This window comes from Plecotus auritus (assembly GCF_963455305.1).
Source record: "Plecotus auritus genome assembly, chromosome: 10".
Taxonomy (NCBI): Eukaryota; Metazoa; Chordata; class Mammalia; order Chiroptera; family Vespertilionidae; genus Plecotus; species Plecotus auritus.
Genome location: NC_137785.1, coordinates 5623568 through 5646407, shown reverse-complemented (window position 1 = coordinate 5646407; position 22840 = coordinate 5623568). Strand labels below are relative to the sequence as shown.

At 56.2% G+C, this 22840-nt stretch overlaps 1 protein-coding gene across 1 annotated transcript; it reads left to right on the top strand.

Annotated features, from left to right (window-relative positions):
* Positions 1-1404: 1404 nt before the first annotated feature.
* CACNG8 (calcium voltage-gated channel auxiliary subunit gamma 8) lies at positions 1405-21953 on the top strand. Its single transcript, XM_080643378.1, has 5 exons — positions 1405-2599; positions 5824-6291; positions 18041-18124; positions 19237-19377; positions 20941-21953. Exons 2-5 carry the CDS (start codon positions 6120-6122, stop codon positions 21690-21692), a joined length of 1149 nt encoding a protein of 382 aa, XP_080499504.1. The 5' UTR covers positions 1405-2599; positions 5824-6119; the 3' UTR covers positions 21693-21953.
* The last annotated feature ends 887 nt before the right edge of the window (positions 21954-22840 follow it).

Below are 22840 nucleotides of genomic sequence, written 5' to 3'. Positions count from 1 at the left end.
CCTGCCAGCCTCATGGCCCCCAATCGCCCTCCCCTGCCGGTCTCCTGGAAGTTCTCCTGGTCTAATTAGCATATTACCCTTTTATTAGTATAGATATTGTTTCAGAGAGGAAGGGTGAGGGAGATAGAAACATCCATGAGGAGAGAGAATCACTGATCAGCTGCCTCTTTCATGCCCCCTACTGGGGATCAAGCCCACAACCCAGGCATGTGCCCTGACGGGGAATCCAACCGTGGCCTCCTGGTTTATAGGTCGACACTCCGCCACGGAGCCACGCCAGCTGAGCTTTAATATTTTTTATTGATTTCAAAGAGAAAGGGAGAGGGAGAGACATCAATGAGGAGAGAGAATCATTGATTGGCTGGGGATCGAGCCCACAACATGGCTTGTGCCCGGACGGGGAATCGATCCTTTATCTCCTGGTTCGTAGGTCGACGCTCAACCACGGAGCCACACCGGCCTTTTATTCCCTGGGTGATGTGGGCAAGTCAGTTCCCACCTCCGAGCCTCAGTCTGCCCGTCTGTAAAATGGGAACAGCCGTGACCCTGTTCCCAAGGCCCGGTCCCTGCTGGCCAGCTTTCGGGGTTTAGAGCGTGCTTGCTGGGTTCGAGCCTGTTAGCAGCGTCAGGACGCAGCCCTGAAAGAATTGTTAGCCTAGAGCTGCCTGCAAAGACCCTTTGGCACCTCTGTCTTCATGGAATTGGGGGCACTTACAACTGGCATAGAGGAGATGTTTTGCCCAAGGTCACACCCAGGGGCATCTCTGAGGTTTGCACCCAAGACCAAACTTTCTGCTCTCCTCTGAGTCCCTGCCTCGAGTTAGCTCACTCCCTACCCACCGGCGCGTCCTCATTCTTCTCCAGTCTGTGGCCGGACCCCCAAACCCACCCAGCCCCAGACGCATTTCTTTCCGACTGCTTCCCACCCACCCTTCTTGCATCCTACTTTTTTGCTCTTCGCTTCCACCCCCATCTTGTGGAAATCAAACTCTCTGAGTTACGGGTGGGTAGGGGGGTATGAAGAAAATATTTTGCTGGTGCCATTCAAAAGGCTTGCAAACCTTGTGCATTTAATATGATTTTATTTTCAGGGGATCTTTGTCCTTGCCACTTGCGGGGGGGCGGGGGAGGGGGTGTGGTGGTGGTGATGGGGAGACTCAGGGAGGTTGAGCTTTTCCCTCGGATTTTGGGAAAGGGGCGAGCTCCTGGGGTCCCTTTTCAAAGGCCCTCCCCTCATTTCCGGCCGCCGCTGCCAGCCTTGGCTGGGCGCCTGGATCCTGTTGCTATGACGACAGGAAGAGGCGGTGGCGGCGGCAAGCGATGCTGTGGAGAGATGGAGGCTAGTGGGGGTGGGGGTGGTGGCTTCGAATTGGGGATGGGGGTAGGGATCAGGGGCCGGGGGTGCGGGCGGGGCAGGGGGCAGGGGTGTCCTTTCTCTCTGACCTCCTCCGTGGCTCCCCGCCTGGCCCCCCTCCCATCTCCCTCCACCTTCCTTCGGATGCCTCCTCGGTCCCTGTGTCTGTGTCTCGGTCCTTGGGTCTCTGTCTGGCCCAGGCACACTCCCGCTCCATCTGCCTCTCTCTCTGGGTCCCTCTCTTTCCTTCTACACCTGCCTTTCTGTCTCGGGGCGCCTTCTGCCAGGCAGACCTCAGTCCCCTAAATTTCTCTCCATCATTCCCTCTCTCTCTCTCTCACTCCTTCTTTTTTCTGTTAAGACCTTGCCCTCGCCCCAGTCTCCCCCCCCCCCCGCATTTCTCTCTCCCCCATCCCCTCTGTCTCTCCCTGTCTCTCCCATCTGTCTCTCCTCCCCCTCTCTGGATGACTCTCTCTGTGTCTCTTCTTCCCTTCTGTTACCCAGGCCCTGCCCCCTTCCTCTCCTTCACCCCAACCCCCCCTCCCTCCCTCCCTCCCTCCCTCACCTTCCCCCATCTCTTTGGTTTCCCTCTTTGGGTCTCTGTCTCTGTCCCCTTCTTTCTCTGGATATTTCTCTCTCTGTGTGTGTGTGCGCGCCTCTCTCTCCAACTTCCTTCTGCCACCAGCCGCTGCCTCCCCCAAATCCCTCCCTCCCTCCCCCATTCCTGTTTCCCAGTCTCCAAGTCTCTCTCTTGCTGCTTCTCTTCGCTCTCCCTCCCTCCCTCTCTCCCCAGGTCTCTCTCTTTTCCCCCCAGCTTCCTTCTGCCCCCCAGTCATTCCCTCCCCCACCTCTTCTCCGTGGCTCCCCCATCCTCAGCGGCCCCCCTCCCTCTCCTCCCTCCTCCCTCCCTCTCTCGTCCTCCAGCTCCGCACTTTACCCAGCGACACACACGAGAACCAAATTGTCTCCTCACCTTTTTTCCCCCCCATCTCGACCCCCCCCCCACTGCCTGGGGCCCGAGCTCTGAGCTGCTCCTCAGCCTCCCCCCCCAACCTCAACAACCCCTTTGCCCTACGCCCCCTCATCGCCAACCCCAACCAGGTCGGACGCCTGGGTCCCTCGCTGCTGGGGGAGGGCGAGCCGTGAGAACTGGGAAGCACGGGGGTGTCTCTGGGGGGTGCCCACGGGACGGGGCTCAGCGTCCCCTCCTCAGTGCTCCGGAGAGCTGACCTGTCGCTAACCCAGGTGAGCCAGATCTTTCTCTTCATCGGAGGTGGGTGGATGTAGAAGGAAGGTTGTGTGGTCCCCCCTAATTCTGGAGGAAGGAGCTGGTCCCCTTCAGAGGGAGAGAGGAGGTAGCCCCTGTCGTATCCGGAAGCTTTAGAATGGGGGTCCCCTGCTCCCTCCTCCTCGGCGGCCGCTGACAGATGGACTGAAGGAACAGTCCCCTCAAGCCAAACAGATCGCCCCCCGAATCGATACAAGGAAATGTCTTCAGATCTTTTTGGGATGGAGACTGTCCCTCATGGACCCCGTTCCCCTCCCCTCCTGGTCCCGGGTCGTAGGGGGCCCCAGCAGGAGGAGGGGGTACATCCTGGGGTCACAGGCTCCCCCAGGTGGGAGCAGAAATGTGCCTGGACAGTGGAGGTGGCGGTGCCGGGCCCGGATGGGGGAGATGAGGTCCAGAGACGGGAGGAGAGGGACCCGGGCATGTGCCTGGAGAGGAAGGAGAGGCAGGGGCAGCACCTGGGGCAGGGGGGCGGGGGTGTCCGAGCCCAGTGCCCCATGAATGGGCAGGCCAGGGGCTGCGTGTGGGCAGGCAGGAGCCGGGGTGGGGGAGGGAACACATGTGTGGGTCACTGGGCCCGGTTGCCATGGAGACACCCCCCATAGACAACCTTTCTCAGCAACCCCTGGGAGCAGACCCGGTGGGGGCCAGCCGATGGGGGAACGGGGGCGGCGGAGGCCAAGGTCAGCGGGTACTGGGACCCAGCGTGGTTTTCCCCTCCTCTGTGGCCTCCAGGCTCTCAACTCCAGCAGGGGCTCAGGGAGGGAGTCTGGGGAAGAGGGAGTGGTGGAGGCAGGTACGGGACGCTGGCCCAGCGGGAGGAAGGCCAGGGTGAGGTGGAGGAGGCAGGGCTGGGGGCGTGGTGGGGGAACCCTGGGGGTGGGGGCCGGGAAGGGGGACATTCCTAGCTGAAGGAGAGTTGGGGTCCTGTACATGGAATTCTTCTCAGGGGCACTGTCCACAGAGGGAAGGAAATGCGTGTGCGGTGTATGGTCCTCACAGATGACATGTAGTGGGGTTCTGGGGGGTTCCCACAAAGGGAAGTCTGAAGGGATACGAAGGGGGTTCCCTGAGTAGAGGAGATGCTTGGAAGTAGAGTGGGTGGGGGAAGAGGGCCCGAGGGAAGGAGAGAGAGTCTTCATGATGTAAGAGAAGGGCAGGGGATGGGGAAGGTTCCGGGAACTTGAGGGAGTGGGAGGTCCAGGGGAGTTGGGGCGACCTAGAGTTGAGGGTTCATCTTGTGTGATGTGATAACAAGGGCTACCCTGGGGGGAGGGGGTTGGGGGCGGGGGGAGGGGGTGGAAGGGCCGGGGCATGGAGTGGGGGGTGGGGTGGGCCCCTCCTAGGACAGCAGTGGGCTTGCAGGTCGGAGCTTGGGAGTTCTGAAGGGAGAGGAATCGGGGGTCCAGCAGGAAGGGACTCCAGTGAGTGGGAAACGCCGCGGAGCTCACGGAGGAAATTTTTCTTAATGGAGAAGCAGAGCACGATGGTCGTGAGGAGTTTGTCTAAGTTGTAGAGGTGACGGGGGCCGGATTCCGAAGACTTAAAAAATATATATATTTTAAAAATTCATTTCAGAGAGGAAGGGAGGGGGAGAGAGGGACAGAAACATCAACGATGAAAGAGAATCACGGATCGGCTGCCTCCTGCACACCCCACGCTGGGGACCGAGCCCACGATCCGGGCATGTGCCCTGACCGGGAATCGAACCGTGACCTCCTGGTTCGTAGGTTAACGCTTAACCACTGAACCAGGCTGGGCTCGAAAGACTTCTTTAAACCAAGGAAAGAGTGTTTTTTTTTTCTTTTTCTTTTTTCTTGAGTCAAAGACATCGCAGGGGATGGAGGTGGGGCTAGGGACACAGCAGGAGCTGCTGGAAGGGATGGGGTGGAGATGGGGGCATCCTCGTCAACGCGTCCTTGTCAACCCGTGGGGCTAAGGTGGTGTTGGCTGCCCGTCAGAACCCGGGGCGCTTCGAGAGCTGAGATGCCCTGGCCTACACCAGTGCAGACCAGTAGAATCCCAATCTCCCTGGTGGGACTCGGGTGTCCGTTCTCGGAGGTGCTCTGGTGACCTTCCCGAGGTGAGGTGCGTCCTTAGGGGTTGGAAACCTGGGTCCAGAGAGAGGGGGGTTCTGTGTGGGAAAGGGGGTTCCCAGGTGGAGGAGCCTATGTGTAGGGGGCAGGTGTTCGTGGCAACCACAGCGAGAGTTCCTTGGAAAGACTTGAGGCGGAGAACAGCTTGAGAGGTTTATGTGTCTTGAGTGGAAGACGCGGTAGATGAAGAGGTGGGGCTGCGGGGAAGAGAGGACGTAGCCCTATGAGAAGGCTGGTGCTGGGGGGCTAGGAGGGATGGAGGAAGAGGACCGGGTTCCTTGGGGTTGAGGAGGCCCCGGGGCTGGGGGGTGAGGGATGCCTTTCCCCAGGAGGACAGTGAGCAGGGGGTCCTGGTGTCAGGATGGGGGGGGGGGGGGCACTTCCTCGGTGGGATTGGTGGGAAGGCTTGCTTTTTTATTATTTTTTATTTTATTTTTTTTAATATATTTTATTGATTTTTTTACAGAGAGGAAGAGAGAGGGATAGAGAGTTAGAAACATCGATGAGAGAGAGACATCGATCAGCTGCCTCCTGCACGCCCCCTACTGGGGATGTGCCCGCAACCCAGGTACATGCCCTTGACCGGAATGGAACCCGGGACCCTTCAGTCCGCAGGCCGACGCTCTATCCACTGAGCCAAACCGGTTAGGGCCTTGCTTTTTAATTTTTTTTATTTTTTTAAATCCTCACCAGAGGATTTTCCCATTGATTTTAGAGAGAGTAGAAGAGAGAGAGAAAAAGACAGACACACATAGATGTGAGAGAAACACATGGATGGGTTGCCTCCTGCAGGCGCCCTGACCAGGGCCTACAAGCAAGGCATGTGCCCTTGACGGGGAATCGAACCCGGGACCCTTCAGTCCGCGGGCGGAGGCTCTACCCACTGAGCCACACCGGCTAGGGCGGTGGGAAGGCTTTCCCTGGCAGAGCCCATTTCCTCCCAGCCAGGGCGGCAGTGGGAAGCACCGTGGAAGGGGTTTGTCCGAACGGGGACCTGGTGGGGCTGTTTTGGGGGTGGAGGACCCCGGGGCTGGGGAGGTCCTGGAGCCCCCTAACCTTTCATCTCGCTCCCTGCTCTCCACCAGCTGCTGACCATGGCCGCCCTCTGACCCCTCCCGGCCCAGCCTCGTCCTCGCCGCCCCCGCCACCCCCCCTCAAACCCCGCGGGGCCCAGGCCCCCCCTCTTCTGCCCGCGCCGTGAGCCCCCCCAGCCGCCGGCACGGCCCCGCCCCCGCTGCCCCGGTGGTGGCCCGCGGCCCCCCGGCTGCCCGCGGTCAAGCTGGAGTCGCTGAAGCGCTGGAACGAGGAGCGGGGTCTCTGGTGCGAGAAGGGGGTGCAGGTGCTGGTGACCACGGTGGGCGCCTTCGCCGCCTTCGGCCTCATGACCATCGCCATCAGCACCGACTACTGGCTGTACAAGCGCGCCTTCATCTGCAACACCACCAACCTCACGGCGGGCGACGACGGGCCGCCCCACCGCGGCGCCCCCGCCGAGAAGAAGGACCCGGGGGGCCTCACGCACTCGGGCCTCTGGAGGATCTGCTGCCTGGAAGGTAGGCGGGGCCGCCGCGCCCCTCCCGGAGCCCCGCCCCTCGGCTCCTGGGCCACCCGGGTGGTCTCCGTGGGTGGTCCTGCCTCCGCCTCCGCCGCCGCCGCTGGTCCGCACTCTGCCGGCCCTGCTACCCCTTCCCGTCCGGCCTTCCAACCCCTCTGCCCCCCTCTGAACCCGCCCCCCCGGGGGGCACCCTCAGCGTCTTCTCTCTCCCACATCCTGCCCGGTCCTCTGAGCGCCCCTCACGCACAGCCCCTGCTCATCTGTCTCCTCCACCTCTGTCCTCACTTTGGCTGTTTCTCCCCTTCAGCACCCTGACCTGCTGGCTGTGCGCATGCCCTCCCTTCCGATCGCGCCTGTCACTTTTCCTCTTTTTTTTTTTTTTAATTCTCTTTTAATTTTGTTTTTAAAAATATATTTTAAAGTCATTAACTTTATTTTTTAGAAATATATTTTATTGATTGTTTTACAGAGAGGAAGGGAGAGGGATAGAGAGTTAGAAACATCGATGAGAGAGAAACTTCCATCAGCTGCCTCCTGCACACCTCCTACTGAGGATGTGCCCGCAACCAAGGTACACGCCCTTGACCGGAATCGAACCTGGGACCCTTCAGTCCACAGGTTGATGCTCTATCCACTGAGCCACACCGGCTAGGGCTTTTTTAATTAAAAAAAATTTTTTTTTTTAAATTTTGATTTCAGAGAGAGAGGAAGGGAGAGGGAGAGAGAGATAGAAACATCAATGATGAGAGAGAATCATGGATCGGCTGCCTCCTGCACACCCCACACTGGGGATCGAGCCCACACCTGCAACCCAGACATGTGTCCTGACCGGGAATCGAACCGTGGCGTGACCTCCTGGTTCATAGGTCAATGCTCAACCACTGAGCCATGCCGGTGGGCTCCTCCTCTCCTGGCCTGCCTCTCCCCACCCGGGTTGCTTGCAGCCTCCCACTAGGTCCTGGCCCTCCCCGTCCACCCCATGGCTGTTTCATTGTCCCCCGCCCCCCCTCAAGGCTACCTTCTCCTCTTCCTCCTCCCAGACCTCACTTCTCTTCCAGCCCACCCACCGCCTCTCATCTCCATCTCTGTTTCCCCGCCTCGGTCCTGCCCTCCCTCCCCCTCCAGGCCGCCCTCCTAGAGGCCCCTCTGTACCTGTCCCCCGTGTGACTATCTTTCCACCTCGGGGCTCACCTCTGGGCCTCACAGCCCGGCTACAACACGAAGGCGTGGGGCCAGCCTAGCCCACGGCTCCCTGTGCGATTCCTCCTCTTCTCCTTTCCATCCCGTTCTTTTCTCCATCCTTCCCTCCTCGGGCCGGACACTCGGGGTGAGCAGGGAATATTGTCATCTGGTTTCGTCCTATGAGCTGGGCGCCGCCCTCCTGTCGGGAACGAGGAAACTGAGGCTCAGAGAGGTTAAGTCACTTGCCCAAGGTCGCCCAGCCTCGGGTGGGACAGAGCCGAGAGCACTCAGGCCTGACGGGTGGGGTTTGCAGAGACTCGTGGTTTGGCATGTGGGGTGTTCAACACTCCCGGAAACCAAAGTCTGGATCTGTGAATCGGTCGCCAACATTTAAAAACAGGGAGATTTCACATCGAAAACCCAATTTCTGGCTTCTTTTGAACTCGCCGAAGACGGACGACACAGGGGTCTGCCCTGGTCACGATGGGCCGGGTCTGAGTAGCAGCTGTTTCCTTGGCTGAGACCTGGGCAGGTGTGTGTGTGTGTGTGTGCGCGCGTGCGCGTGCGTGTCTGTTTCGCCACAGTCGCCTCCATTCCCTATTGCCTCACATCCTGCCCAGTTCTCTCATCAGTAACTTTCTCCCTCCTGTGGGCATTTGACCTCAGGTTCACGCACTGGTCTGACTGAGCAGCAGGCACAGAGTCAAGCGGGCAGTCTTGCATCCTGAAACCCCTAGGAGAGCGTAGGGGATAGAGTAAGAATGCCATTCATTCATTCATTCATTCATCCAACCACTGGTATTTATTGAGTTTATACTATATACCAGGAACTATTCTTTTTTAAAAAATAAAAAGTAGTATTTATTTATTTATTTACTTATTTATTTATTTTAGAGAGAGGAAGGGGAAGAGAGAAACATCCATTTGTTGTTCCACTTATTTATGTATTCACTAGAGGACCGGTGCACAAAATTCGTGCACTGTTGGGGTGGGGGGCCCTCAGCCCAGCCTATGCCCTTTCTGGGCCCTGGAACACTTGGGAGAAGTTCCTGCTGACGGCTTAGGCCTGCTCCACCACCTCTGTGCTCGCCAGCCATGAGCCCGGCTTCTGGCTGAGTGGCACACGCCCTGTGGGAGCGCACTGACCACCAGGGGCCAGCTCCTGCATTGAGTGTCTGCCCCCTGGTGGTCAGTGCACATCATAGCGACCTGTCATTCAACCGTTGGATCAATTTGCATATCAGCCTTTTATTATATAGGATTAGTTGATTCCTGTATGTGTCCTGACGGGATCGAACCCATAACCTTCTCATATTGGGAAGACACTCTAACCAACTGAGCTACCCAGTCAGGGCCGCTAGAAACTATTCTTTTTTAAAAATATATATATTTTTATTGATTTCAGAGAGGAAGGGAGAGGGAGATAGAAACATCAATGATAAGAGTCATTGATCAGCTGCCTCCTGCACGGCCCCCTCCTGGGGATCGAGCCTGCGACCTGGGCATGTGCCCTGACGGTGAATCGAATTGTGACCTCCTGGTTCATAGGTCGACGCTCAACCACTGAGCCACACCGGCCGGGCCTGACCTCAGTTTTAACAGGAGGGAGGGCTCTTGCTGCTGCGTTCGTCACTACGCGGAAGGCGGGAGGGACCGCAGGAGGTGGCGTGTCTGGGTGGAGCATTAGAGTGTGGGCAGTGGTTTCATTCAGATCGGAGTCTGGAGCTACAAGGGGCAGGAGTTCCTGGCGGGGGGGGGGGGGGGGCGGGGGAGTGGTAGTGGGAGCTGAGAGAGGAGAGTCGGGGTGTCTCTGAAGCTGTGTTTCTCAGCCTCAGAGCTGTTGACATTTGGGGAGAAATAATTCTGTGCCTTGGGGGCCATCCTGCATGTGGTGGCCTGGTTACCAGCATCCTGGTCTCCGCCTTCCAAATGCCAGGAGCACCTCCCAGCTGTGACACCCCACATTGTCAGCCGTCTCTAGACGAGGAGTGCCGTGACCCTGGGTGAGAATGGGGACGGGGAGGGGGAAGTGTGGGGAAGGTGAAGCAGCAGGGATTTTTTAAATTTTATTTCTTTTTGTTCCTGTCATCTAGTGTGTTATAGGGAGGGTTATCATTTTTTAAAATCTCTATTGTTGAAAGGATTACATGTGTCGCTTTTCCCCCCATGGACCCTCCTCCAGCCCCACGCCAGGCCCTCCCGCCCCCCTGTCCATGGGCCATGCATATATGCACACGAGGTCCTTGGTTGATTACCTCCCACCCACCCACCCTCCCTCCCCCGCCTTCCCTCAGAGATTCCGCCCTCTGTTCCATGCTCCCATGTCGCTGGGTCCACTCCGTTCATGAGCTTATTTTGTGACTTAGCGTCCACATATGAGTGCGATCATGGGATACTTGTCTTTTTCTTTTTTTAAATGTATTTTGTTGATTTTCTACAGAGAGGAAGGGAGAGGGATAGAGAGTTAGAAACATCGATCAGCTGCCTCCTGCACACTCCCTACTGGGGATGTGCCCGCAACCAAGGTACATGGCCTTGACCAGAATCGAACCTGGGACCCTTTGGTCCCGCAGGCCAACGCTCTATCCACTGAGCCAAATCGGTTAGGGCCGTGGTCGGCAAACTGCGGCTCGCGAGCCACATGCGGCTCTTTGGCCCCTTGAGTGTGGCTCTTCCACAAAATACCACGGCCTGGGCCAGTCTATTTTGAAGAAGTGGCGTTAGAAGAAGTTTAAGTTTAAAAAATTTGGCTCTCGCCCTAACCGGTTTGGCTCAGTGGATGGAGTGTCGGCCTGCAGACTGAAAGGTCCTAGGTTCGATTCCGGTCAAGGGCATGTACCTTGGTTGCGGGCACATCCCCAGTGGAAGGTGTGCAGGAGGCAGCTGATCGATGTCTCTCTCTCATCGATGTTTCTAACTCCCTATCCCTCTCCCTTCCTCTCTGTAAAAAATCAATAAAATATATAAAAAAAAATGTGGCTCTCAAAAGAAATTTCAGTCCTTGTACTGTTGATATTTGGCTCTGTTGACTCACGAGTTTGCCGACCACTGGTTAGGGCATGGGATACTCGTCTTTCTCTGACTGGCTTATTTCACTTAGCATGATACTCTCCAGTCCCTAAGAAGGGTTATCATGATCTCAGTTTTGAACATGTTAAATTTAATTTAATTTATTTATTATTTGAGGGAGAGGAAGAGAAAAAGAGAGAGAGAGAAACATTGATTTGTTGTTCCATGTATTGATGCACTCGTTAGCTGCTCTTTGTACGTGCCCTGACCAGGGATCGAACCCGAAACCTTAGCCTGAGGGACGATGCTCTAACACAGCCGTGGGCAAACTACGGCCCGCGGGCCGGATCCGGCCCGTTCGGCTGTTCTATCCGGCCCGTGGAGCCGAAAGAGCGGAGGGTTCTCTTGCTCTCCCCTCCGCTCCTTTACTTTGAATTTATATTAGTTCACACAAACACTCCATCCATGCTTTTGTTCCGGCCCTCCTCCGGTCCAGTTTAAGAACCCATTGTGGCCCTCGAGTCAAAAAGTTTGCCCACCCCTGCTCTAACAGCTGAGCAGCCTGGCCAGGGCTGGACATGTTAAACTTAACCTGCCTATTAGAGCTCTCCTCTAGGACCGGGGTTAGCATGTAAAAAACCCTGTCGCGTGCCATACAGTCAGCATTTCAGGCTGCGTGGTGCGTGGTCTCTGTCATAACCGCCCCAGGAAGCCACCGGAGATAATGCGTGCGTGAATGTTCCCGAGCTGCCACCTAATCCAGCCACTCCTGCACACTGACGTCTGGGCCTCAGGCCTTCCCAGGTGCCACAAAGGAGTCTCCTTGGATCTTTCTCGGTCACTTAGAAGATTTTGGAAAACCCACTCTTTGCTAGCTTTGGCCCAGTCTGATCTGGGCCGTCAGCAATACGATGAGGCCGGGGCTCAGCGGAGAGTTGGGGCCGGAGACACAGACTGGGGGTCATGGCTTAGGAACAGATAAAAGGTCACCTAGAGAGAATGAGAAGAGACAGAAACCAAAAGATTAGTTGCAGGGCTAGTCCACCTGAGCTAGTCCACTATTAAAAGGCAACCATAGCCCCCGGCCAGTGTGGCTCAGTGGTGGAGCGTCAACCCGTGAACCAGGAGGTCACAGTTCAATTCCTGGTCAGGGCACATGCCCGGGTTTCAGGCGTAATCCCCAGTGTGGGGCAAGCAGGAGGCAGCCGATCACTAATTTTCTCTGATCATTGATGTTTCTCTCTCTCCCTCTCCTTCTCCCTTCTTCTCTGAAATCAATAAAAATATATATTTTTTAAAAAGGTGCCCTAACCCAGTGGTCGGCAAACTGTGGCTCGCGAGCCACATGCGGCTCTTTGGCCCCTTGAGTGTGGCTCTTCCACAAAATGCCATGTGCGGGCGCGCGCGTACAGTGCGATTGAAACTTCGTGGCCCATGCGCAGAAGTCGGTTTTCGGCTCTCAAAAGAAATTTCAATCATTGTACTGTTGATATTTGGCTCTGTTGACTAATGAGTTTGCTGACCACTGGCCTAACCGGTTTGGCTCAGTGGATAGAGCATCGGCCTGCGGACTGAAGGGTCCCAGGTTCGATTCCGGTCAAGGGCATGTACCTTGGTTGCGGGCACATCCCCAGTAGGAGGTGTGCATGAGGCAGCTGACTGATGTTTCTCTCTTATCAATGTTTCTTCTTCTTTTTAAAAATATATATTTTTATTGATTTCAGAGATGAAGTGAAAGGAAGAGAGAGATAGAAACATCAATGATGAGAGAGAATCACAGATTGGCTGCCTCCCGCACGCCCTCCACTGGGGACTGAGCCCGCAACCCGGGCATGTGCCCTTGACCGGAATCAAACCCGGGACCCTTTAGTCCGCAGGCCGATGCTCTACCCACTGAGCAAAACTGGCTAGGGTTCTCCTTGATGTTTCTAACTCTCTATCTTTCTCCCTTCCTCTCTGTAAAAATAAATTAAAAAAAATCAATAAAATATATTTTTTAAAAAGGCAATCAGAGCTCTGGTCTGTGTGGCCTGGGTTGCAGGCTTGATCCCCAGCAGGGGGCGTGCAGGAGGCAGCCAACTGATGTTTCTCTCTCCCTCTCCCTTCCTCTCTCCCTCTCAAATCAATAAAAACCTATTAAAAAAAAATAGTAATCAGAGAGACACCAAGAATCCAGGAAAGGAGATGAGGAAGGAGTGAGCACAGAGGTTTGGGGGAAATGAACGAAGTGGGTGTCCTGGCAGCCAAAGGCGGGACTTAATTGTCTTATGGGGGGTGGGGCTGGGGGTGTGGTACACGTAGGCCGGCTTTATTGTCACTTAACATTTTTTAAATTTATTGATTGATTTTTATTTTATTTTTTTTTTATTGATATTTCACAGAGAGGAAGGGAGAGGGATAGAGAGCTAGAAACATCGATGAGAGAGAAACATCGATCAGCTGCCTCCTGCACACCTCCCACTGGGGATGTGCCTGCAACCAAGGTACATGCCCTTGACCGGAATCGAACCCGGGACCTTTCAGTCCGCAGGCCGACGCTCTATCCACTCAGCCAAACCGGTTTCAGCTATTGATTGATTTTATAGAGAGAGAGGAGGGGAGAGAGAACGGAGAGAGAGGAGACAGAGACATTGACGTGTCACTCCACTCATCCGTGCACCCATGGGTTGAGTCTAGTGCCCTGACCGGGGATCGAACCCACCACCTTGGTGTGTCAAGTTGACGCTCTAACCAACCGAGCCACCGGGCTAGGGCTATTCTGCATTTTGTATATTAGGTCTGGAATCAGAGCCAGACTATCCTTTGAACGTGTAATCAACATGAAACATTAAGGAAACACGATGCGTTTCTTTTCTGTGTGAGTTCTGAAATCAGTGAGTGCTTGGCCCTCACAGCTCATCCCAGTTGCCACGATCCACGTGCCCAGGAGACGCCGTGGCTGTGGCCTCCGTGGGGGTGCGGCCCCTCCCGGGAGTCACAGCTTCAGTCTCAGGTCCCCTGTGAGGACACCGTGACCTGGACACCGCAGACCGTTCACCCGGGCCACCGTGCATGCCTGTTACCTGGCGGAGTCCTTCCCCCGGCGCCTGGGAGGGGTTGCTATGCTTGTGTTTATCAGGCAGGAAGGGGTGTCCAGAAAGGGAGAGTGATCAGCCTCATGGCCACCCGACACCCCAGGGGCAGGGCCTGTGGAACCCACTTCTCCAGCCTCCTCACCTCCCTGCTCCCCCTTCACCCGACCTAGGCAGGTCCTGGGGGAGACTCGGGGCCACATCCCGCCATCGCTGCACAGGGAGAGCTCCCAGCCCCATGGGGTCCTCTAACACACAGCCCGGCTACCCCGTGTCCTGCACTTGACTGTGTTCCATTGCGTTCTTACCATAGAGCCATATCGCTGACCTCACTTTTGTTTTTGCTTTACAAATATGTTTTTAAAAAATATATTTCTTTATTGATTTCAGAGAGGAAGGGAGAGGGAGGGAGAGAGAAACATCAATGATGAGAGAGAACCATGGATCGGCTGCCTCCTGCACACCCCCTACTGGGGATCGAGCCCACAACCCGGGCATGTGCCCTTGACCGGAATCGAACCCGGGACCCTTCAGTCCGCAGGCCGACGCTCTATCCACTGAGCCACACTGGCCAGGGCTACAAATGTGTTTTTATTGATCTCAGAGAGAGGAAGGGAGAGGGAGAGAGATAGAAACATCAAATGGGAGAGAATCACCGCTGGGCTGCCTCCTGCACGCCTCACACTGGGGATCCAGCCTGTCACCCCAGGCTCTTGTGCCCTGACCGGGAATCGGAACGTGACCTCTTGGTTCATGGGTCGATGCTCAACCACTGAGCCACGCCAGGGGGCCTCGTCCTCACTTTTGAAATGAGGCTCTGGCGTTCCAGTCCCTAAGCCACACAGCATGTGAGTTCTGAGCCTGGACTCCTCTGCCCCCGATATGCCGGCCTCTGAGGCCCAGCTGCCCCCGTATCTCCCACAGCCACCCCCCCCGCCCCCGTGACTTACCATCCACGCGGGACCTCAGCTCCGTGCCTCCGTTTTCCCATCTGCAGAGCAGGGAGACTGTTATCGCCTCGCACCCTGGGGTTCGGCATGAGCATTGAGTGTGGGACTGCCTGTCCACGGCCCGGAGCAGGGCCTGGCGTGTGGTTAGCCCTCGGGAAGGACAGATGTCCTGATGCTGTCACCACTGTCCTGCTGAGAGTCTGCGCCCCCGGCTCTCCGTGCTCAGCCTCACTGCACGGTCCTTCATGTGAGAGAAGCACTGTGATCCCATTCAGGAAAGGGGGGGACTTGAACCCCCAACCTTACCTACCACACCTAATGGACGTGTGGATGGGTTTGAGAGTGTGTATTCATTCATCTAGTCATCTAGTCAATCATTGTTTTTTAAATTGTAAAATACACAGAATATACAATTGATCATTTTAACCATTTTTTCGTTGTTGTTAATCCTCACCCAAGGGTATCTTTTCCATTGATTTCTTTTTTTTTTTTAGAGTGTGGAAAGGAGGGGAGAGGGAGAGAGAGAGAGAAAGAGAGAGAGAGAAACATTAATGTGAGTCACATTGATTGGTTGCCTCCATGCATCCCAACCAGGGCTGGGGATCAAACCTGCAACCCAGGTGCATGCCCTTGGCCAGGAATGGAACCCATGACCCAGGTACATGCCCTTGACCGGGAATGGAACCCATGACCCTTTGGTGCATGGGCGGACGCTCTAACCACCGAGCAACACCAGCAGGGCCATTTTAATTGTTTTTAAGTATACAGTTCAGCGGTAAGTACATTCACATTGTTGTGCAACCATCACCACCATCCATCCACAGAACTCTTACCATTTTGTAAAACTGGAACGCTGTCCCCATTAAACAATAACTCCCCATTTCCTCTCCCCCAGCCACTGTCTCTGAATGTGTCTGCTCTGGGGGCCTCACAGAAGTGGAATCACACAGTATTTGTCTTTCTGTGTTTGGCATATTTTACTTGGCATAATATCCTCGAGGTTCCTCCTTGTTGTAGCGTAAGTCAGAAGTCCCTTCCTTTTCACAGCTGAATAATATTCCATGGAATGTATAATGGGATAATACATCCCATAATAATGTACATACCAGATTTTATCCATTTATCCATTGCTGGACACTTGGGTTGCTTTTTGGCTTGTGAATAATGCTGTTAGGGAAATGGGCGTGCCAGTTTTTAGAGACCCTGCTTTCAATTATTTTGAGTCTATACCCCAAAGGAGAGTTGTTAGATCATATAGTGATCGTGTCTTTAATTTTTTGAGGGAACTCTGTACTATTTTCCTTAGCAACTCTACCATTTTACATTCCCACCAACAGGGGTCCCAGTCTCTCCACATCCTTGCCAACTCTTGTTAGTGTGTGTGTGTGTGTGTGTGTGTGTGTGTGTGTGTGTGTTTCCCCGGTCGCTGTTCTAATGGGTATGAGGTGGTATCTCATTGTGGTTTTGATCCGCATTTTCCTAATGATTAGTGATGCTGAGTACCTTTTTAGGTGCTTGTTGGCCCATTCAATCATTCTTTCATGAAAATATTCACCAGGCACTTACTATGTGCGAGGTAGGTGCTGGAGATAGAGTGGTGAACAGCCCATACATATGCTTACATTCCAGTAAGGCAAACTGCTGTGTGTTTGGATCTGTTTCCACCACCCATCAGCTGTGAATTGATGAGCCCTTTCTGCGCCTCTGTTTCCTCATCCGGACAATGGGTATGTCGGCTGCTCATGACTGAGCACTTCGTTGTGACTCAGGCAAAGCCCTAAATCTCTACCTGAATTAAATCCTCACAACAACCCTGTGAGGTAGGTCTTATTTCCCCCTTTTTATCTGCAAAGGAGCTGAAGCAAACTGACCTAAGTAATGCCAACAAGGTCACTGACTAAGGACATGACAGAGTCGGGCTTTATTATCAAGCAGTGGGACTCTGATTCCCGATGACTGGCCACTGCGTGATACCGATAACATTATCTATTTCATGGGACTCTGGGAGCTCCAATGAGTCTATCCACCACTTAATGTTAGCTCTTAGCGGAATTACTCACTGCCTTATATTCCTCCCTCCCAGTCCTTGTCTTTTTTTTTTTTTTAAGTATATTTTTATTGATTTCAGAGAGGAAGGGAGAGGGGAGAGAGAGATAGAAACATCAATGATGAGAGAGAATCATTGATTGGCTGCCTTCTGCATGCCCCCTACTGGGGATCGAGCTGGCAATCCCGGGCATGTGCCCTTGGCTAGAATTGAACCGGGGACCCTTCAGTCCACAGGCTGACGCTCTATCCACTGAGCCAAACCAGCTAGGTCCCAGTCCTTGTCTTTATCCCCATTCCTTCCTCTCATCTTCTGCCTCGAATCTCGCCTTCTGCTATCTATCATTCATTCATTCATTCACTCTTCATTCATTCGACACCCATTTCTTGAGGCCTCCCTTTACCAGGTAATGATAGAGACACACGGAGGAATCAGACCCCATGAAGAAACTCATAAATCATCCCGATGCTTGCCAGAAAGGGGGTAGTAGCACAGGGGCCCGCTGCACCCCAGAGGAGGAACTGGACCCAACTTGAGTGGGAGGAGTGAATGCATGTGCGCGTGCGCAGCCCAGGGACCGCTTCCTCAGGGAGGCGCCCGTGAGCTGCCCACTTGCAGGGTAAGTTTTCATCAGTGACGATGTGAGTGGACTGTTTCACAGCCTGGAGTTTGGAAGGAGCCTGAAGCATCAAGGAAACAAAATGTATTTATATTTTATGCGCATTTACATACGAGTCTCCACCTATGTGTTAGAACAGGAACTGTCCTCAGATATGGGATGCTAGGTTCCTAAAGGGTGTGAGGTCCAGGATGGGAGGATAGCATTCTGGGGTGGACGAAGGGGGTGAGGCTGAGTGACCCCGAGAGGTATAACCCCATTACGTGCCTCTGTTGGCTCCGATCACTCCATCCCCTTCCAGCGGATTCCAGGTAAGACGCTGGCAATCCCTCTCCTTAAGCGCAGGATTTAAGAGACTACAACTCTCATGAATCAACGGGGCTACTCTCCCCACGATTGGACTCAGGACTTCGTAGGGCCTTATGGGAAATGTAGTCTCCTTTGCCCCTCGGCAGCCTCCTTCGTTTTCCCACGCATTTGCAGACTCCGCAAGTTCAGCGTGAGAAGGGCGCCTTGACATTGCTGAAACCAGCGCCTTCTTATGGAGGGAAACGGAAGGCCAGGGAGGCTGGTGTCTGTGGCCTTTCCGTGAGTTTTGGATGTTGATTGTGTGATTGTGTGTGTGTTTCTTTATTAAATAAAAATACTGTTGAGGATAATCCCAGATGCCGGGAAAGGTTCAGGAGCCAGGAGTTTGTCGAGAGAGAAAGAGAGAGAGAGAGAGAGAGAGAGAGAGAGAGAGAGAGAGAGAGAGAGAGAGAGAGAGAGAGAGAGAGATTGGAGGGAGAGAGGAAGCGGTGAGTCTTCTCTAACAGTGGGGTCCCCCAACTCTTAAGTCCCCCCACATCACCACTTCCGTCCCCCTATAGGGCTGAAAAGAGGTGTCTGCGTGAAGATCAACCATTTCCCGGAGGACACTGACTACGACCATGACAGCGCGGAGTATCTGCTCCGTACGTTGGGGTCCCGGACAGATTGGGGGACTGTGGGGCGGGGGGGGGGGGGGAGACGGGGAGGAGGCGGGGCCGGCAATTAGATCGACAGGCTGAGACGTGCCTGCTAGCGTATCCAAGTCCAGACACTGAGATCTTCTGGTCCCGGATTGGCCCAGCGGTCCCTTCACCGCCCCCTCCTCTCACCTTGGGGCGGGCTGAGAGGAGATCCCGGGAGATGATTGGCCGCCGCGTTGTAGCTCTCTGGGCTGGCATTGGCTGCTGCTCCCTGGGCTGTGAAGCCGGCTGCGGGCGCAGACTGGCCACTCCCGGGAGCGGGCTGGGTGAGCCTGGGATGCGATTGGTAGCCGCCCCGAGAACGCGGCAAATCCTGAGTTGTGATTGGCTGTGGCTTCCGCAGCGCTCAGAAATCGTAAAATCGGTTTGCCTAGGGTTTGGGGGTGGGTGGAAAGGACTGCAGAGGGAGAGGGAGAGAGAAAGAAGAGAACCCCAGAGCTATAAGTGAAGCCAGACAGAAAGGGGGTGGCAGAGAAGAGGGAGGAAGGAAGAGAGAAGGAAAAGGAAAGAGAAACCCAGAGGGATGGAGCCAGGCAGAAGCGAGAGGAGGCAGAGAGATGAACAGGTTTGACAGGGGGATCTGGAGAAAAGAAAGACACACGCAGAAAGGCAAGGAGCGTGCGAGAAGGGAAAAGACAAAGGGAGGGGTCCACAGAGAACGAGAGAAGTTCAGAGAAAGAGATGGAGAGTGAACGAGGCGGGGGAAAAAATGCCAGGCGAGAGAAAAATAGACCGAGGAAGGAAGAAAAAGAGGAAAGCAGACCGAGAAGTAGAGAAATGTTAAAAAAGGAGAATGAATGAAATAACCAGAACACGGTGCAGAGAGAAAACTGGAGAACTAGGGAGGGACAGGTGGAGGCAAACACGGGCAGGAGGCGCAGCGCACGGAGTGTGTGCAGGGGGAAGGGGGGGGGGGGGCAGGCGGCCGCATCCCACCGCCCTGGCGCTCACTCCCTCCCCCTCCTCCCCTTTCTCTCTCTCCCCCTCCTCCCCTTTCTCCCTCTCCCCCTCCTCCCCTTTCTCCCTCTCCCCCTCCTCCCCTTTCTCCCTCGCAGGAGTGGTCCGGGCCTCCAGCATCTTCCCCATCCTCAGCGCCATCCTGCTGCTGCTTGGGGGCGTGTGCGTGGCGGCCTCCCGGGTCTACAGGTCCAAGAGGAACATCGTTCTGGGGGCAGGAATCCTGTTCGTGGCAGCAGGTGAGAGGCAGGGAGAGGGGGCGGCCCACCCACGTCGCCACGTGTGTGTGTGTGTGTGTGTGTGTGTGTGTGTGTGTGTGTGCGCGCGCGCGCGCGCGCGCAAAGCCACCCTGTCCCGAGCGCCCCCTGGGGCCCGAGTCAGCCTAGGCTCTCTCCAAACTCCATCGCCACCCGCTGGGCAAGGTGGGTGTCGCCTTCGTGGTGTCTGGCGCGTAATAGGGATGCGGGGAGCTTAGGTTCCGAAGCCCGGGGTTCTGGTCACGGAAGGGAGACGCTGGGGCCGTGAGACATAACTGGGGTCTGGAAGATAGGGGGGCAGGGCTGGGCTGTGGAAGGTCAAGCCGCAGAGGGAGAAAGTGATTTGGCTGTAGATGGGGAGGAGCCTGCTGTAAGGGATAAAGCCTGGTGGACCCCGGCGGATCCAGAAAGCGGCTGGTCCTGGGAAACCCTCCAGACATCTCTGAGTAAGGCATCGCATTAAGGAGTAAAACCTCCTTTATTTATTTTTTAATTATTTAAATTATTATATTTTAATTGATTTCAGAGAGGAAGGGAGAAGGAGAGAGAGATAGAAACATCAATGATGAGAGAGAATCATGGATTGGCTGCCTCCTGCAGGCCCCACACTGGGGATGGAGCCCACAACCCGGGCATGTGCCCTTGACCGGAATCGAACCTGGGACCCTTCCCTCCGCAAGCCGACGCTCTATCCACTGAGCCAAACCGGCCAGGGCAAGACTTCCTTTCTACCCGAAAGGAGTTGTGCTGCAAAGTTTTTTTGAACTGGTGGAACCCAGAGAATGGGGAGGATTTAGCATAAAGAAAAGCAGGTGCTTCGGGCATGGATCGAGATCGGCGGGGGGCGTGGCTTGCTTGACCTGGGACTGGGGAGGAGCCCAGCCTAGACCCGCGAGGGTCGGTGTCGGGCAATCTGAAGGCTGGAGTAGAAAAAGGACCTGCTCTAAGGAGGACTTTTAGACCAGCAAGTGGGGGGGCCTAGAAGAGATACCCAGACTGGGATGGTAATCCTGAAAGGAAGAGTTTTTAGATCAGCCAAGGTCAGGGGAGCGGGATTATCCCATGAAGAGTTTAAACCAGCAGAGGGTGGGGTCTGAGGGAAACCCAGGTGTATAAAAGTGATGGAGATAGTAGACCCATCAGAGGAGGGCCTGGACCACCCAGGTGGACCATGGAAGGCGTGGCCTAGGCTACCAGGAGGAGGGGCCTAGGCCATCTTAGGGAGGGGACCTGGACCAGCTGGGGCGGAGTTTAGGATGGAAGTTGACCCATTCGGGGCGGGGTCTGAACCATTAAGGGCGTGGCCTTAGACCACGTGGGGGTGGGGTTTAGACCAGCCGGGGTGGGGCCTGGCTCTCTGGGGGTGGGGTTAGACCAGCAGCGTTGAGGTCTGGACCTCTTGGGGCGAGTCCTAGTCTACCTGGGGCGGGGCCTAACCAGCTGGGGAGGAGTTTAGGCCTGCGGGGGCGGGACCTAGGGGCGGGGGCGGGACCTAGGGTGGGGCCGGGGTGGCCTCGAGGCTCCCGTCTGACCGTCCCCGCCCAGGCCTGAGCAACATCATCGGGGTCATCGTGTACATCTCGGCCAACGCGGGCGAGCCGGGCCCGAAGCGGGACGATGAGAAGAAGAACCACTACTCGTACGGCTGGTCCTTCTACTTCGGCGGCCTGTCCTTCATCCTGGCCGAGGTGATCGGCGTGCTGGCCGTCAACATCTACATCGAGCGCAGCCGCGAGGCGCACTGCCAGTCCCGCTCGGACCTGCTCAAGGCCGGCGGGGGCGCGGGCGGCAGTGGCGGGAGCGGCCCCTCGGCCATCCTCCGTCTGCCCAGTTACCGCTTCCGCTACCGCCGCCGCTCCCGCTCTAGCTCCCGCTCCAGCGAGCCGTCGCCGTCGCGGGACGTGTCTCCGGGCGGCGCCGGGGCCCCCGGCTTCACCTCCACGGACATCTCCATGTACACGCTCAGCCGCGACCCGTCCAAGGGCAGCGTGGCCGCGGGGCTGGCGGGCGCCGGCGGCGGAGGCGCGTTCGGCGGCGCGGCCGGGGGCGCGGCCGGCGGCGGCGGCGGCGGCGGGGCGGGCGCCGAGCGGGACCGCGGGGGGACGTCCGGCTTCCTCACGCTGCACAACGCCTTCCCCAAGGAGGCGGGCGGCGGCGTCACGGTCACGGTCACCGGGCCGCCCGCCGCGCCCGCGCCCGCCCCGCCCGCGCCCTCGGCGCCCGCCCCCGGGACCCTGGCCAAGGAGGCCGCCGCCTCCAACACCAACACGCTCAACAGGAAAACCACGCCGGTGTAGGGGCGCGCGGGGGGCGCCGGGCGCGTGCGCGGGCGCGCGTGCAATGAGGCTGCCGGGGGTCGGGGCGCCCCCTCCTTCCCCGGGAGCGCGCTAGAGACTGCTGGGCCTTCCCCCCGCGCCCCCTCCCCCCAGGTGTGGGGGATCGCCCCCCCCACCTTCGGATCAGGGACCCCAAGGGAGGGGGACAGGAAGGGAAGAGAAGGGGCCGCGCGAGGGAGCGTCGTGTTTTATTTTTGTTGTGGGATTGGGTGGGGGGGAGGGCCGTGGTGTTTTTTGCAGTTTTGAGATGTTTTCTTTTTAATGTTTTGCTGTGTGCATGTGGGGGCGGGGGGAGGGAGGGACTCCCAGCCCAGCCCAACTCCTGGAGAGGGGCCCATAACACACAAATATATAGTTCTACCTACAAACTATATATATATATATATATATGCTCTCTATAAAGAGACAGGGAAAGAGAAGGGACGGGGGAAGGCGGAGTGACGAGGCATGGACGTGGACGTTTTCCGTGCACGATCCCGCCAGCGTTTATTAAGCACCTGCTGTGTACCAGGGCGGCGCCCTGAAGAATATAAACAGGCACGGAGAGCGACCTGTTCAGTCCTTGCCAGCAATTTATTCGTGTACGGAAGCGCTAGGCATTGTGCTGAACGCCGAAGGGAGGAAAACGGACAGGGCCCCCTGCACCCTCATAGAGTTAACAACTTGTGCGTTGATCGAGCAATGGTGTCCACAAACAGTAAATTACAGTGAGGACCTGGGAACAGTCCAAAATGCTACAATGGGTTCCATCAGGGGGACTGAACCAGTTTAAAAGGAAAGGCTATTTTTTGCATACACGGAGAAGATGACAGAAGCAGCCAGGTGACGCTGGGGTGGAGGCGGGGGGGCGGGGAGTGTTTCAGCCAGAGAACAGCATGTGCAAAGGTCCTGGGGCAGGAGGCGCTTCCAGGGAAGGCTAGTGTGTCGTGAGCAGATGGAACAAGATGCGGCTGGAGGGAGGCATGGGCAGGGCCAGACTTCCCAGGGACTTGTAGGTCAGGCCGGGAGTTTAGATTTCCTTCTGAGGGCCGCGGGGAGCCGAGGAATGAATGTCGCTCGGCTGGAGAGCAACGCGAACGGTGTACAAAGGGGAGACAGGAACTCGGAGA

Bases quoted from the DNA above. Each gene is read 5' to 3' on its own strand.
- CACNG8 (XM_080643378.1), top strand. From the start codon at position 6,120: ATGACCATCGCCATCAGCACCGACTACTGGCTGTACAAGCGCGCCTTC. The intron at 6,292-18,040 runs GTAGGCGGGGCC...GTCCCCCTATAG, and splicing joins GAGGATCTGCTGCCTGGAAG to GGCTGAAAAGAGGTGTCTGC. The intron at 18,125-19,236 runs GTACGTTGGGGT...TCTCCCTCGCAG, and splicing joins CAGCGCGGAGTATCTGCTCC to GAGTGGTCCGGGCCTCCAGC.